Source organism: Panthera pardus, unplaced genomic scaffold (assembly GCF_024362965.1).
Source record: "Panthera pardus isolate Hobbes unplaced genomic scaffold, ASM2436296v1 HiC_scaffold_6, whole genome shotgun sequence".
In the NCBI taxonomy this organism is placed as follows: Eukaryota; Metazoa; Chordata; class Mammalia; order Carnivora; family Felidae; genus Panthera; species Panthera pardus.
In genome coordinates this window covers 122,718,164-122,734,379 of record NW_026526991.1, presented here as the reverse complement: position 1 = coordinate 122,734,379, position 16,216 = coordinate 122,718,164, and the positions used below count along the sequence as shown (strand labels likewise).

Here is a 16,216-nt window from a genome sequence, read left to right as displayed (position 1 = left end):
CATTCCATTTGTTAATTCACTAAGTGCTTGCTGAACACTTGCCCATTTTTCCTTTTTTGAAAAATGCAGGATTTTAACTTATCCTTGAGTACAGTTGAGGAATGAAAAAGGTATATGTTTCTATTACACATTATTGCTATTTAAAAAGAAATGCTCCTTTCTTTTTAAGTAAGATGATGCTCCTACTTTTTAATACTTATTTTTAATAATCCCATTTTAGTAGTTCCTTTTCTACTATTACAAATTGCATATTTTTGTATTTTGCTATTTACTGATTAAGAACACTTTAGCTTATTTACTTTAGAAGGAAGACAGTATAAACATGAATGAAATTTTAATGCAGTATGTTGTTTCATTATGAATGAGCAAAATGTAATTGTGTTGTTAATTTCATCTAAATAGTAAATGTAGTATTGATATGAGGAGAAAGGGCATTAAGTATTCTTTCATGTTAAATGTTTCTATAAAAAAAGTGATACTAGCTGTTAGGTGATTTTTTTAATGCTCATTTGATCCAGAAACACTCTATTCACAAAATTTTTACTTAAAACTACAAAAGAGAAAAAAGCTGAAATATCCATCAACAGTATAATGTAATTCTGGTTGATTCTGAGAGCAGAAGTCAGCCAAGGTGAACAAATGAGTCTTGTAATTTTGTATCAGAGATCAAAAAAAATAGCCCTATCAAATGAGAAGGGAGAGGAAATGCCATAGACCTAGGGGAAAAGGTTATAATATTAGCTTAGGACTCAGTAAAAGCAATCCACTGATAGCAATTTCCCTTTATCTGACTGACTTGTAGAAAATTTTAACAGATCTTATTAAAATGGACAAAAACTATTTCCTGAAATAACAATAAAAAATATATTGTAATAAATGGTAGGTACTCTACAGCCTAAGCTGCATCTTGTTTTTTTTCCAAGGAAGCATGATATTTTCTTGAGTATCTCGTTAGCCAAGTTTCAATTTAGGACAGGTCCTTGGAAACATAGCAAGATTAGAGTTGGAGGTAGGATGAGATGGGTAATTGTAATCGCCTTTATACAGATAGTACGGCCCTTGGAATGTGAAAAAATCTTCCTGAAGGTTGGTATAAATGAAGGGTTGCAAACAGATTTGAAATCTATACAGACATTAGCTTGGGTCTGCTTAAAGTTCTATGTTGCTGACAATGATTCTGATATATGATCTTAAGATTTTAAAGAAGAGTGTTCTATGAATTCCAGATCTTTGTCATGGACAAAGAACTCAAGTATTACTCCTTTAAGATTCCTGATTCATTTGTTCCTTGAGAGGTTAGCTAACATTAAGCTAGTGAGTAAAAAAACAGCAATTCAGGTCTTGTATCTATAGTAAATAGAAATGAGCCTCACTCATTAGAACTCCTCTTTCAAGTCAGGTGGAAAAGGAACCTTTCTTCACAAAGACACCTTAATTTGTCTCCATGAAGTTGAAATAGACAATAATACTGTGGTGAAACGTATGCTGCAAACTGAAATCATTTAGGCCACAAAATACGCTGCTTTTAATTAGCCAGGATTGTATGAGGACAGTCAACTTTTTCCATTTAACTCTGAATGACTGTCCTACAGTTTATTTATTTTTGCTTGTTATAATGTAAAGGTTATATATATATATTTATATATATATATTTATATATATATACACACATATATATATATACACACACACATATATATGTGTATATATATATTATTATTAGTTGGTTATATATAGAGAGAGAGATATTATCAGTTGATATCTAAAGCAGAACATCTAATCCTACATTTGTTACAATAATATTTTTTCTTAATTCAGGGCATTAAAATATCATGCATCGTTGAGTTTTGCTTACCTATATCTTCTCCCATACCTAAGTATTTTCTGTATGGGTGGCTGTTTATAATAAAATCATATGAGTAAAATGAAACAATTAAACAGCACCAATGATAGACAAACACATAAAAAACCTTTGCACACTCACTCTGAATTACCACTTGGCTTCCTTTCAGTTTTTGGCATCAAACTTCCATTTAAGGTATACAGCTTTAATCAGGAGGAGAAAGCATTGATGACAACAAAGAACAAGAAAATAAACACTCCTAATTTGCATACATAATGAAGAATAAAAGGAACAAAATGATACTAGGGAGAGATAGGATTTTGTTCTCAAAAAAAAAAAAAAAAAAAAAAAAGGAGGCACCCCCCCCCCTTTTTTTTAATCAACTGTGGAAGTAAAGGGAAATATCCCAGACTAAAAAGAAGTCATGCTTTCCTGAGATGGCTCCTGGTAGGTTTCTTATAATTTTGCACGTAATGGGAATTGGAGTTGTGCAGAACATTTTAGGAAGCTTTCCACATGGATTTATGAAATAATGAGCTCACTAGGGATGCAGATAAAAAACTCAACATCAATTAAATAAGAACCAAATTTTGATTAGAAAATTGTTTTCCAACTTAATGTTAAACAGATAAGTATCTCAGGTACTCAAATTTTGTTGTAATGTTGCATAGAACTTACAAACTCTCAGTTAAGCAGAAATGAAAGAACCAGATTTCTTAAGTACGGTGAGGAAATCAAGTTGTGAGAAAACTCAGGAGAGAGCAAGGGTCTTGGCATAATAAAGTGTGTATGCACAACATGTTTATGTGTGTGTGTGTGTACATATATATTTCTGATATAAATAGCAAACTGAATATTGGATTATGAAAAACATGTTACACCTCCTGTTTCCCTTCTCACTAGCTAAGTAGCCATCAGAGAGCCATTCTTTTTGTATCAAATTAGCAGAGTAGTTTAATTATCCCGACCCACTTCCAGTGGGTTTTGTGACAAAATTAAGGCGTGTCAGTCTTAGAAATGAAATTGCCAGTTATTTAACCAGCAAAGACAAGTTTATTTAGAAATAGTAGAGGAACTGTGGTTTGGGACATGCTTGCTATGACAAACCATAGGCAAGTCTGAAGAACAAAGGAGAAGGGCTTGCCTTTGGAGAGGACAAGAGGGATTTGGTTGTTTTGAAGGAAGGGTTATTGGAGGAGAGGAAGAGTTCAGGGTTGCAGCTCCTCATTGGCTGAGTGGTGGTGGTTTTTCTTCTAGGTTATTTCTGGGCAAGGAGAAAATCTTCCTTATCCTCCTAGGGTAAGTAAAGTAAGCTTCTGACTGCTGGGGTATGTGAAGTAGGCTGCAAAAGTGATATGTGGTGAGAACCCTTGCCTTCATCGCCTCTGACTCCATTTTGAATTAGGTTGCTTTTGTTCATTTTCACAGGTGCTCATTAATAGCATCCATAAACTTTTCAGAGCATGGAATAGGGTGGGCAAGAATAGACTGAAAGACTTTTGAATTTAAGAACACTGATGCAAGCTCTCCACTGATTCAGGACTTCCTCCCTCTCCTGTCTCTCTTAAGAGACATAAAGTCATGTACTTTGCACAGGCACTGTTTTCAATTCTTTAAGTTTATAGTAATAACTCATTGAGTTCAATACGACCTTATAAGGGCATTACCACAATTCTCCCCATTTGATGGATGAGGAACTGAGGCACTATGAGAGTAATTGCGAAGAGGCTTGGCCATTTAGTGGGAGGAGGTGTTATTCCAATCCAGGCAATCTGGGTCAAGAATCTGTATTTTTAACCAAAATGCTTTTCCACTTTTCTTTGTATTTGTCCCTTTAAAATGAGGTTAAGCGAAGTAAGATGTAAATTAGCCAGAGGGCTGGGAAGGGTTAAGGCTGAAGCACATCCTGGAGCTGAAAAAACAAAAACCAAACTAGCGAGCGAATGCCTGTTAAAAGCCCCCGTAGGAAATTCAATGGGCCTCCTGTTTCTTTAAACTCTCGCTTTCCCTCCGGCGGACACTTTACAAAGCAGCAGCGGCAGCGGGACCACGCTGTCGCGCGCTACCTTCCTCCTCCGGTCTCGCGGGTCTGGGGTCCGAAGGGGTTTTTCGGGGTCAGTAGCAGAACTCACTCGGGTTTGCTTTCTTCACACCCCAACTGCTACAAACGTCCTCCCGGGAATGGCGAACTGTAATTAACCCTTTAGCGCCCAGGGAGATCCCGCCAGCGTCTGGTGTCTGCTGGGTACCGTGCGGGGGGCTAAGACCCTCCGCAGCCCCGCGCGAAGGAGGCCTGGAGGCCAGGTGGGCGAAGGCGCCGCTGGTGTGGCTGCAAAGGGCAAGAGCCGATTGCAGGATGGCGCCCCGGCGGCGCGGAGGTGCAGCGGGGCGCTGGGCTCCTAGCTCGCTCGCCTTTCTCGCCTTCTCTCCCGACTCTCCCGGCAGTAGGCTGCTGGGGGCGCGCAGGGCTGGAGTTGCCTTCTCACTCCCCCTTGCTTTTCTCCTCCGGCTTAATCTCTCGGCGACTTTACTGCCAGCCCCGAGGAAAGTGCAGCCATTGGACAGGTCGGTGCTAGCTGCTGGTTTCGGGGAGGAAGGTGGGAGAAGCCTGAAGGAGCGAGGGGGAGGGAGGAGGGAGGAGGGAGGAGGGTGCAGCGGCAGATCTGGCAAATTGCAAGCTGCCTTCCCTCCCCAAAGTGTGGAGCAGAAGCGCGGGGGAGCTCGGCGGCGGCGGCGGCGCCTCCTCCGCCACCAAACTCCCGGGGCTCGGCGGGGCTTGTGGCCACCTCCTCCTTAGCCAGGAGGAACCCTTTCCCGATAGGTTTTGGCCTGACTCCCCCGCCCCCCATTTCTTTCTTCTTCCTCTTCCTCCCCCTCCCCTTCTTTTTCTTTTCTTTTTTTTTTTTTTTTTTTTTTTTCTTCTTTTTCTTCTGTCTCTCTCTCTCTCTCTTTTTTTTTTTTTCTGGCTTCGGACCTTAGACTGCTGCAGCCTGAGCCTTCACTGGGCTCAGCTCTTTAGAGCTGCCCATCCCTCTGGCTGCGAGAAAGGACGCGCGCCCTGCGTAGGGCGAAGAAAAGAAGAAAAACTTGTCGGAGGGGTTTCGCCAGCCCACATTAACCCCCTTCCCGCAAACCCAAACCTCCCGCCAGGGCCATCCCAACACTGGGGAAAGTTCCTTGTGAGCCGACAGCCCTCTTGGATTTGGAGGAGGCAGCCGCGCTGGCTGTGGAATTAGATCTATTTTGAACCCAGTGGAGCATATCGCGGGGGCTCGGAAGTCACTGTCTGCGCGCACCCGGGTGGCGCTGCCTGTGCGGAACCGAGAGTTTGCGAGCCCCGGCTGCAAGTGGCCTTTCCTCCCCGCCGTTGGTGTCCTGTGTCTGGGGTGAGGGCTGCGAGTGTTGTGGCAAGTTGCGAAGAGAGACCCGGAGGTCCGGAGAGGACTGCACTCCCCCTCGCTCTCCCTTCCTCTTCCCAGCTCCCGAGTGTGAAATCCCATCGAAATTTACAAAGGCCTCCAGGTTCAGCCAGACCGGTCCGCAGCGCTTGGCCCCAGCGTCCCCATCGTCCCGATTCCCACTCCGAGCCTCCAAGCACCCGGCGCCTGGGAAGGACTGGCGGGGAGGGGGAGGGAGGTCTCGGCGGCGGCATGGCGAGGTTCCCGAGGGCAGACCTGGCCGCTGCAGGAGTTGTGTTACTTTGCCACTTTTTAATGGACCGTTTTCAGTTCACTGAAGGGGAGCCTGGAAACCAAATCAATGGTAAGATGCACTTTAGCTTGTTGATTTTTTTGCGCAACTGAAGATTTCGCTGGCACTCCCCCCTCCATTCTCAACCCACCCCCCACCTCATCTGTCTGCCCTTGGGAAAGTTATTGCAATTGCTTTTGGGTAAACTTGGGCTTTCCGAATGGGGAGGAGGGGGTTGGTTAGAGAAGGGGACTGGAGGTTTTCTTGAGGATTTCGGGCTTCCTTCACCTGAGCGACAGGGGGTGGTACTGTCTCCCCAAGTCGCCCAGAGAGGGCTCTGGTGTGTAAGAGCAAACCTTCTGTAGATACCTTTCCCAGAACTGGCATCTCTGGGAAGTCTCCTCTCTGGCTCCTCCTGCTTCTCTGCTGCCGCGATAAACTAAGCGAGTGCGTGATGGGGGCCGTGGGTGGGGGACGTAGTGGCAGCTGGGGATTGCAGGGTTCCCCCCAGCTGTAGAAAATTTCCTGTGGCCGCACCTTTCTACCCCACGCGATCCCCACCTTAGTTCCCTTTCGCAGTCTGGGCTCGAACGGGCTCTGGAAGCGGGGCGGGGTAGGTGCGGCGCGGCGCCGAGGACGGGAGGAGGTGGCAGAAATGGGGTGGGCGCGCCTCTGGAGACCAATGCCTGCCCCCATTGTCCTCCACCGGCCGCCTTCGCAGACAGGCCTGAACGCGTCCGGGGTTCGTCCAAGCGCCCTGACATTGCCCCCGCGCGGAGACCCGGCCTTCGCATCTACCCTGTGGTGGCTCCGGGTCGTTGCTAGCCAGGTTCGCGTCCAGCCGGGAGCCGCGCCCCCGGGGCCAGCGCGGAGCCGGCGTAGCAACACCCTGCCGGCGACCCGCTGGCTCTCGCAGGCTGGGAGCTAAGCCGGGGTTTCAGGTGCCTCCCGCGACCCTGCCCTCTGAGTACTGGGTGCCTGCTCACCCTTTCTGCCCCTCAGGAAGAAGGTGAAGAAGCAGGCAGAGAGAACCTTGGCAGAAATTTGTGAACTCGGGTTAGACTTGGGAGAGGAGGTGAAATGAACAAAATACACTTGGAGAAAAAAAGAAAACACAAACTTTCTGATGAGCGTAATCGACATTTTGTTTTGTTTTAATTCTGAAGTCTGGGGTGGTGGTGGTGGTGGTGGTAAGCGATTCCTCAGAAAGTATACATGTGTCCGCAAATGTCAAGCATGAAAGTCGCAGGTGGAAGCTTACCGAGGTCACCTGGGGATTCCAAGTGAGGTGAATCTTGGAGAAAGTCCTTGAATGAAATTCACCAATCTGAGACCTAGAAATCAGCTAAAAACACTGTCTCTGCCCCTGGTGTAAATTCTTATAGAGAACGCACAGAATCTGACTCTGCGCTCCAATTTATGATTGGAGGGGTGTGTGGGATGGGAGGAGGGGGCAACATGATGACAACGCTTTTAAAACTGTGAAACACTTTAAAACCCCAATTTTCTTCATGTTGATTTGTCTTGGTCACATACAGTTTTGTTCTGCATAGATGGACATAGCTTGTTCTTTACTAGGTACGTCAGTAGATTATCTTGTTTAATACATTTCATTGGTTGGAAAAAAAAAACACTAAGACTTTTACCCTATGATATTGATATGGTATGGCCACATTCATGAAATAAGTAAATGCTTAAAGAAAACAATTCATCCCAAAGGAGGTTAGAGAGACGTGTATGCCAAAATGGATTCCAAAGTTGTTTATTTGAAATTTCTGTAAATAATGCATTTACAGAAGAGGAAAAAAAAGATCAGCAGATGTTTATTTTTTCCGAACTTCTTTCATTAATGGTATGTTACTGAGAAAAGAATATGTATACATTTCTAAGTTATCAAATTGAGGATGAGTGAACATTCACTCTGCAATTGGCCAGATAATTAAAAGCTGTGGGGATTATAAAATACCTAAATTGCCCAACATAAATGTACAGGTATTGTAAACTAATTATAAACTAGTACCTGTGGTGGAAAATTACTCTAGAAACCCATATTTTTATAGGATTGAGTAAAAAATGAATAGTTTTAAATTTCTTGGTAAGTGTTTTGGAGATGTATTGCAAACTGAAGTGGCTTCTTTACTGGATATCAGTCTACATACAGTTTTTGAGTAATCTTGGAGTTAAATGGTTATATTTTCTTTCCTATAAATACAATATAGCAATGAAATAGAAGAAAAAATAATTTCCTTTGTAAACATGCTAAAATATCACTGTGGGAAAAATTTTAAAGAGCCCAACAGTCTTGAAATTTGCCATGTAGCAATCAGGATTTTTTATCACAGACATTTTGGCACAGGAGAAAAAAATCTGATTTCATAACAGGGACATTTAATTATGTATTACTTTAGAAAATGCTGCAGTTGATTTTATTGCCGCCAGAGGGCAGAGGAACTGCTAATTTCTCCTATTCCCATTCTTTCCCAAATCTCTCAGATTAATGATCTTCAATACTTTGTTTTTCCTATGCGCAGTATGTTTTGGACATTTCAGCTTACCACACGTAAATGAGTGGCAATTTATAATAATTAGTGTTTATTTCCCATGTTCATTGAAATTAACTTTTCATTCAACATTTATATAGCACCTTCTACATGTAAAGATCTATACTTAAAAAAAATTTTTTTTAATGTTTATTTACTTTTGAGAGACAGAGAGAGACAGACCATGAGTGGGAGAGGGGTAGAGAGAGAGGGAGACACAGAATCTGAAGCAGGCTCCACGCTCTGAGCTGTCAGCCCAGAGCCCAATGCTGAGCTCAAACCCACGAATGGCGAGATCATGACCTGAGCCGAGGTCAGACACAACCAACTGAGCCACCCAGGCGCCCCATAAAGATCTATACTTTGAATACATTCTTGTGGTGCATTTGTACAGTGGAAAAATTCAAATACCTTCTTTTGTATCAATGCTGGAGGTTTTTAGCAAATTATTGTGGAATTCTCAACAGCATAGCTTTCAAATCTCTCTCTTACAGTGAAAAGCTCATTATGTAATGAATTTATCTTTAGGATTGAATGTAATCTACACATAGATGAAAAGTATATGCCATACTAAATAGTTTTTATCAACACCAATATTTAGAGAAAAATAAACTTAGAATAATTCTAAACTCTAGAAATCGGAAATCTTCTTTGTATTGTTATACATTTGTTCCTATATCCTATAGTGAAAAACAGTTTATTAACCGTGTCAAAGGAGAAAGATGTGTTAATGTCTTGAAGATTTCTAAAATGTAAATAGGGAAAAAAGGCCTAAAATTATGGAGTTATTTTGGCCTGGTTATTACTCTTAAATGGGACTTAATGCAACAAGGAAGTTCAATACCACTATATACAGAGCAAAAATAGTTTAGGACTCCAGAGAACTTTTGCTATTTAAACTTTCTAATATTGCTATGTACTGGAGGGAAATAGTTTATTTTTAGCAAGTCATTTACATTTATTTTAGTTGTTTCTCTAGTGGGATATTTTTCTATTATTTTCTGCTTTCGTTGGAGTTAAAAGACTTAGTTTGAAATGTTACTAACTTGTGGAGTTTGGTATGAGAGTATCTCTGTTGAGACATACTGTCATTAGTATATCTGTTTGCATATATACTGGAAGAGAAAATTATAAGAGAAGGTTAATCAAGTGAATATCCTCTATAAAGTACACCTGGGTCAGATTAATGAACAAATGGTAGGTTGACTTTTATTTTATTTTATTTTACTTTATTTTATTTTATTTTATTTTATTTTATTTTATTTTATTTTGGGAGGGGGAGGGGTAGAGAGAATGGGAGAGAGAGAATCCCAAGCAGGCTCCTCACTATTAGGGCAGAGACTGATGCGGGGCTCAAACTCACAAACTGCAAGATCATGACTTGAGCCAAAATCAAGAGTTGACACTTAACCGACTGAGCCACCCAAGAGCTCTAGGTTGATTTTTAATAAATCAGTGACTCGTGTTTCCATACAAAATTTTTTAAAACACAAAATGTGAGAGTTTTTTTTTTCTTTTAGAGAACAGATACAAATTGAAGCCTAAGGATGGATAAGATTTTTAGTTCATGGATGTCTGCACAGAGATTTGAAATTATTATAAGTAGGACAGTTTATGCATTTGTTAAGTTTGATCTTCAGAAACAGATTTTTATCAAGTAGAAAGTACTTGAGTAAAACTTAGTAACAGAAGATACTAATTTGCTCCAAACAGGCTTCTTCTCTGCCTGCAGAGAAGTAGACAACGTCGATTCTTTTCAATTAGTTTTGTCCCTGTTTTTTTGCTTCCTAAAAGATATTTCCTGTTGTAGAAGCAGAATATTTATGAAGATTAGTGAGTTGATCAGCAGCTGTGATCATGAGATCTGAAGTCTTGAGCGGTTTCCTACCACATTAAATACTGTCTCTTCACCATGGCCTCCAAGATCATTATCATGTGGCCTGGACCTACTGTTTCAGCTCTCCCTTCCCACCCCGTTTCTGAACACTCTCCCCAGTTGAGGCTCCTTGATCTCCCCTGAGTAGGTGCTGTGTTACTACCTCTTTTCCTTTCCTCCTTCACCTTCTTCCCTCATGCGTCTCCATTGGTCCATCTGCTTTTTCTTACAGGCTTTTATCTCAAGTGACACAGTTCACAAAAGGATGTGCCATCTCAGAACCCTCGGGAACTTCTGTGCCTTTTTAAAGGCACTCGTTTGTTTGAATCTGCTTGATATTGGAAGAGTTGTTTCCCTCCATTCCATTTCTGTATCTCTTTCATATACTTTCTTACACCATAGATCGTGTTCTGTAGGGTCATGGTCCGTTCACTTCTGAATCCCCCAAGGCATCTCCCACACAGGCATGCAATAAATAGCTGTTGAACTGACCGGACTGAATGGAATGGTAGTTCAAGGTGGACTGTTGGTTTGAATGTCACCTTGGGAGACTTCGGAAAAGTACTTGTTTACCCTGTTTATGACTTTTTCCACCAATAAGTTGGAAATGAATATACAGACAGGTTTTGCAGAACTGATCGTTTAAAACAAGAGAGTAGGATCCAGGGGTCTGCTGAACTGTCATAATGCTTGTGGTGGATAATATTTACCTTAAACCTTCTATTAATAGAACTTTTAAGAAGTTCATTCTGTCATTCAATTATACTTCTGGTTTCTGAATGAATTTTTACTCATGTTCTTAACCTAACACCTTTAAATACAATACGTGCGTTTGTGTATATGTGTGCACATATGTGTGCATATATATATGAAAATGTATATGCCTATATGTACATATAGACATATAATGGTGATGTATTTTCGGCAGAGATGAACACTATTAAATAATTTAACAGGTTTAGTTCGTTGTGAAATTACTCTTGAATTGTGCTCAGGCCTCATGCCATTAACCTACACTGAAGGAGGCCTTTGAAGAAAACAAAGTAAAAATAAATAAATTAATTAAAAAACTAAAAATAAATAAATAAGAAAATAAATAAATAAAGTGATCTTATAAAACGTGTTGTGGTGGTGGTTTTGGGGGTGTTGGTGGCACCATGCAGTGCATTTTGCAGTGTCTGCTCCCCCAGTAGGTGAGGGCAGTGAGAGAGAGAGAGAGAGAGAGAGAGAGAGAGAGAGAGAGAGAGAGAAAGGAGAGAAATCTTGTATCTTAATAACAGACAGAGTTGTTCTTCCGAATTAGGTTGTTTCTATTTTCTGGACATGATGCATAGTGACCAGATGCATTACCTTTTAAAATCTGGTTACCTGAAAGCTCAGAGCACAATTTGTAGCTTCCCTCCAACAAGTATATATACTTTCTGGGCTTCACTTTTTTGTGGACTAGTTTACCATCTTGTCTTTCATACTCCTTTTTTAAAAATAATATTTATTTATTTATTTATTTTGAGAGAGGGAAAGAGAGAGAGAGAGCGTGAGAGCCCATGGGGGGGGGGTGGGAGGGCAGAGAGAGGGAAAGAGAGAGAGAGAGAGCGTGAGAGCCCATGGTGGGGGGGAGGGCAGAGAGAGGGACAGAGAGAGAGACAGAGAGAGAGAGAGAGAGAGAGAGAGAGGCTCAGCCCTGTCAGCACAGAGCCCAACATGGGGCTCAAACTGTGAGATCATGCCCTGAGCCAAAATCAAGAGTCAGATGCTTAACTGACTGCGCCACCCAGGCGACCCGTTCTCTTTCCTACCCTTCTTTATTTTTGTCCAACTTTACTCACTTAAAATCTCGTCTTGTCTTGGTTTCAGAGATGGGAAATAAGTAAATAAAAAGTAATCGCCGCACTATGTAAAGCTGTATATTACTAAGTTGCTTTTCAGCTTTCTTTTAATCTGACTAATTCCAGGCCTCTGCCTTTATCCCAAGCACATTTTCTCAAAGCTTTAATTATCTCTTTACAGTACTGCGCTCTGAGAAGTCTTTCTTCTTCACTAGGGTTCGCACGGGATGTCTTCCCTCACTATCCTTCAGACAATGATTCTGTTCAACTGAGGAAGTTCCTGAAGAACGACAGACTAAGTACTGATGGCTTTTATTAAGCCGGTTTCTCCCCCTCTTTCTTGTGTCACGTATTTGCCTGGTCAAATTAGCACAATAATATCTGAGCGAAGAACAGAATATAAAATATTCTACATTATGTGGTACCCGGACTTTGAACTCATTTTGTATTTGTTCTTTGGCAGGTTCTTATTTGCCCTCGTGAATTAAACAGGTGGTGAGATACAGCGTGATGGTACAGATTTGGGTATTTAAATAGAATCTGAGCTCTCCGCAGGGACCTGTTCGGAATTAGTATAGCCTGTTAAAGACTGCAGATCTGAATATGCAGTTGGATTATGTGGCCTTCTTTGAAATCTAGATTTGTAATCCCTTTCTCCTGAGGTCATCCAAACAGATGCGAGCACGGGTAGCTCTCCTCTTCTAAATTAAAATCGGGCGATAGTCACTGCTTCTGCTTCAGACGTTAGAGTAGAGAACGGCCTGTGGCTTTGCTGAGAGGGTCATAAAGGCAAGGATTGCAGGATGACTTCCGTTTTACTTTTCTGGAGTCTTTTTGCTGAGTTCCTCCCTCTCCTCACCTATTATTTTTCACTAATTAATTGGAAAGTTTTCCTAGAATTCATATTGCTCAAGGTCTCATCCTGTAGGTAAGGTGCTTAGCTCACCAAGGCTTTGAGAATACAGAAAGAATGTCAAGAATTTGCCCTGTGGATAAACTGCATAAAAATCAGAATATTTAAAAGTCAATTTTCTACATACTCCCTGGAGTGGTCAGTGATAGGAGAAGTGTAAATAAAGCTGGCATATTTTCTTTAAGCATGAGGCTTGGTAAGTACATCCTTATTTATTTCCATAAGGATGATGTTTTCTTTGGTCCACTTGGAATCTGGAATATTCAGCAGGCACTGACATTTTTTTAGGTAGTAGTTTTTGAGTTAACACAGTTGTTAATTTTGTACATGGATCTGTTGGTAATGGTAGCTCCCGACTTTTTCTCTCTGAAACCATAATCCGAACATCCAATAAAATGATGATTTCCCTAAACCCTAAAAAAGAAGCAAGATAGAGGCAGAACTTATCACTTTAGAATATGAAATTCACAAATAATCATGATTTTCAAGTTGTGAAATGGTCTTCTAGGGTGTATTTCTATTATGCATATTTGCTTAATTCTCTCCCGAAACTGACCATAGCTGGCACTGACACAACAAATCTGATTGCTTAACTGGTAAGTTGTTCATTTGTTTGGTCAAAAGAGCCCACTGACCTTACTGCAGGCGCAGGGGGAGCAAGTCCAGTATTGTACTTGACTTCTTTTGGCTGCACCGTCCCCCTCCTCCTTCTGCTGTCCGTTTCCTTCAGTACATCTCTGAAAGCTGCACTGTGAGATACTCATGGAAAAGTGTATGTGAAATGACTTTTGGTATACTGAATCATATTCTTACTGCATATGGATTCTTACTCTTTAAAGGAATCCTGTCCTGGGGCGCCTGGGTGCCTCAGCTGGTTGAGCACTGAGTTTGGCTCAGGTCATGATCTCACAGTCCATGAGTTCAAGTCCCATGTCAGGCTCTGTGCTGACAGCTCGGAGCCTGGAGCCTGCTTCAGATCCTGTGTCTCCCTCTCTGTCTGCTTCTCCCCAACTCGTGCTCTGTCTCCCTCTGTCTCAAAAATAAACATTAAAAAATAAAATAAAATAAACATTAAAAAATTAAAAACACATAAAGGAATTCTGCCCTGAGCTTTTGATTAAAAAGAAAAGCAACCTCTTAATTATTTTGCTATTCCATAGTTTTATGTTTAAAATTAAAGTATACTGTATATACGTACTTGAACTATGAAAAACTGAAAAGCAAAAACTGAATGATGAAACATAGCAGTATGTATTTGCATTTTTGTTCTTTGGTTCTTGTTTGTTTGGAGTGGGACTAGAAAGAGTCATTTGAAGTTATTTGTTCACACAATAAAAGTTTATTTTAATACCGATTTGAAAACTCTGGATGCCCTGTAAAAATAGAGTTGACTTTTTTGGGGCGCCTGGGTGGCTCAGTCGGTTGTGTCCGGCTTCAGCTCAGGTCATGATCTTGCCCTCCATGAGCTGGAGCCCTGTGCCAGCTCCGTGCTGACAGCTGAGTGCCTGGAGCCTGCGTCAGATTCTGTGTCTCCCTCTCTCTCTGCCCCTCCCCCGCTCAATTCTCCCCCGCTTGTTAGTGTTCCACTTATAGAGATGTTGGTGTCTCTCAAAAATAAATAAATAAATGTTAAAAAAATTAAAAAGAAATAAAGTTGACTTTTGTTTTAAAAAATATCATTTCATATTAGTTTGAAAGCATTCTCGCTGTACTTACAAAGATACTGCTTGATGTTTTATTTTCATAGCTTATTGAACATCATAGGATATCATATCTTGGGTGATGTATATTTGTATCTGTTTTGATTTATAACTTGTGTTTTAAATTTTTGCATAGTTTTAAAAATGTCTTTTATTCAGATTAAATTTCTTTAATTCAAATTAAATGAATTTTATGAAAGCATTTCATTTAACATGAAGTATGTGTTAAAATATTTCCTATATCAGAATATTGTGGTAACATCTGTTAATACTGCAAGACTTGCAAAATACTGATGAATGTGTTGTAAAAAAATTTGGGTTGAGGCTGAATTGTGTAATAAGTCATCACTTTGATATAATAATAATAACATCATCACTTGCTGTTTTGTACACATGCATTTGTGTTGGTCCTGATTTTTCCATAATTGATTTATCCAGTCTTCCAGCTATTTCCCCACCATTGATTTGTCCATCTTCCATCAATCAGTGCAGGCAATCAATCAGAGAAATTTTGAACAAGCCTGCTACCCATATCCTTACATACATCTGTCTTCATGTTCATATGCAGGGGTTACTCAGCTTATACTTAAAGATATAATTCTGGGTTATTTGGCTTACGGATGTTGTACTATGAAAGATAGTGCCTAGGACAAGCCCTACTAGACCGTCCAAGATTAAGTACTTCAAAGATGAAGGCTGGGATGGGGGGACCCCTGATAATTATCTCTGTGTGGATATCACAGGATGTTAATTACTTTAGCTTTATAATAAGTACATCTGGCTGGGCCAACCTGTCCTTCTTGTTTTTGATCTTCAGAAGTGTCATGGGTATTCTAGAAGACTCTTGGCATTTCCACTATCTATTTGGAATAAACTTTTCAGTTTTCATTAAATCCTCTGTTGGACTTTGTTTGAAATCACATTAAATCTCAGTCATTTAGTAAAGATTTCGATTTCTAAACAACTTGGAGACGATGTAATTTCTTTACTACAACATGTAAAAGCCAGAACAAGTACCCTGGCACCTCCTAACGAATTGTTAATAGTGACTATTTGGCAGTTATCTTTTTTAGTTGAAACAAAGTCCTTAGATGGAGGGCTAGTGCTGTTTTCCTGATCGCATCATGAAGCTAATGGTACATTCTAATTGTTTCTTAGGAAATCCAGGTAGAAACGATAGGTTAATTGAAATAAAGAGTTCAATTGAGGGAAAGAATGTTAATTCCTAACTTCTTGGAAACTACTACAAACGAAGGGTAAACACTAGGCAAATAATATGTGAAAATTGTGACATTTTCACAGTGTCCCTTTCCGTAACCCATCTCTAGACCAGCAGAGCAGTTACAGGCAAGACTGTAGGTTTGCTCCTTCCTAAGAAACAGCTCTGATGAGAATGGTAAAAGCCCCTGCATTTAGGATTCTCCTTAATGTTTGCTCTTTAGCTAATTAATATCAATTTCATGGGAGATTTACATCGAAAGAAAGTGCACTTTACAAATTACTACCATTTAAAGATAATAGATTTATGATTTTATTTAGACTACAGGCGTTTATAAATTAAGTGGTTGAAATTTGCTGGAGTTGAAAATCCTAACCGCATCTCTACCTCAGCACAGTTTAAAACTGGCTGTTGCTCTGCACTCATGCGTACTGGCCTGGATATTTGTTAATCAGGAGTCAACTGACAAGGCAGGCAGTCTGTTTTATTTCTTTGTTATTTAGCCTTCATTATCTTTTTAACATCTGTTGTTCATTTTAGATATTTTTAAAAACAAGCAATGATTCAAAGTCATCCTGCAGATTATAGTCTCATTGTCTGGACATTGCA

General features: G+C 40.6%; 1 protein-coding gene across 1 annotated transcript in view; it reads left to right on the top strand.

Annotated features, from left to right (window-relative positions):
* The first annotated feature begins 4,294 nt into the window (after positions 1 to 4,294).
* The window catches only part of PLXDC2 (plexin domain containing 2), a 448,391-nt gene continuing 436,469 nt past the window's right edge, over positions 4,295 to 16,216 (top strand). The window contains 2 exon segments of the mRNA XM_019460620.2: positions 4,295 to 4,408; positions 4,823 to 5,605. Coding sequence (XP_019316165.1) covers positions 5,494 to 5,605 — 112 coding nt within the window. The 5' untranslated portion in view covers positions 4,295 to 4,408; positions 4,823 to 5,493.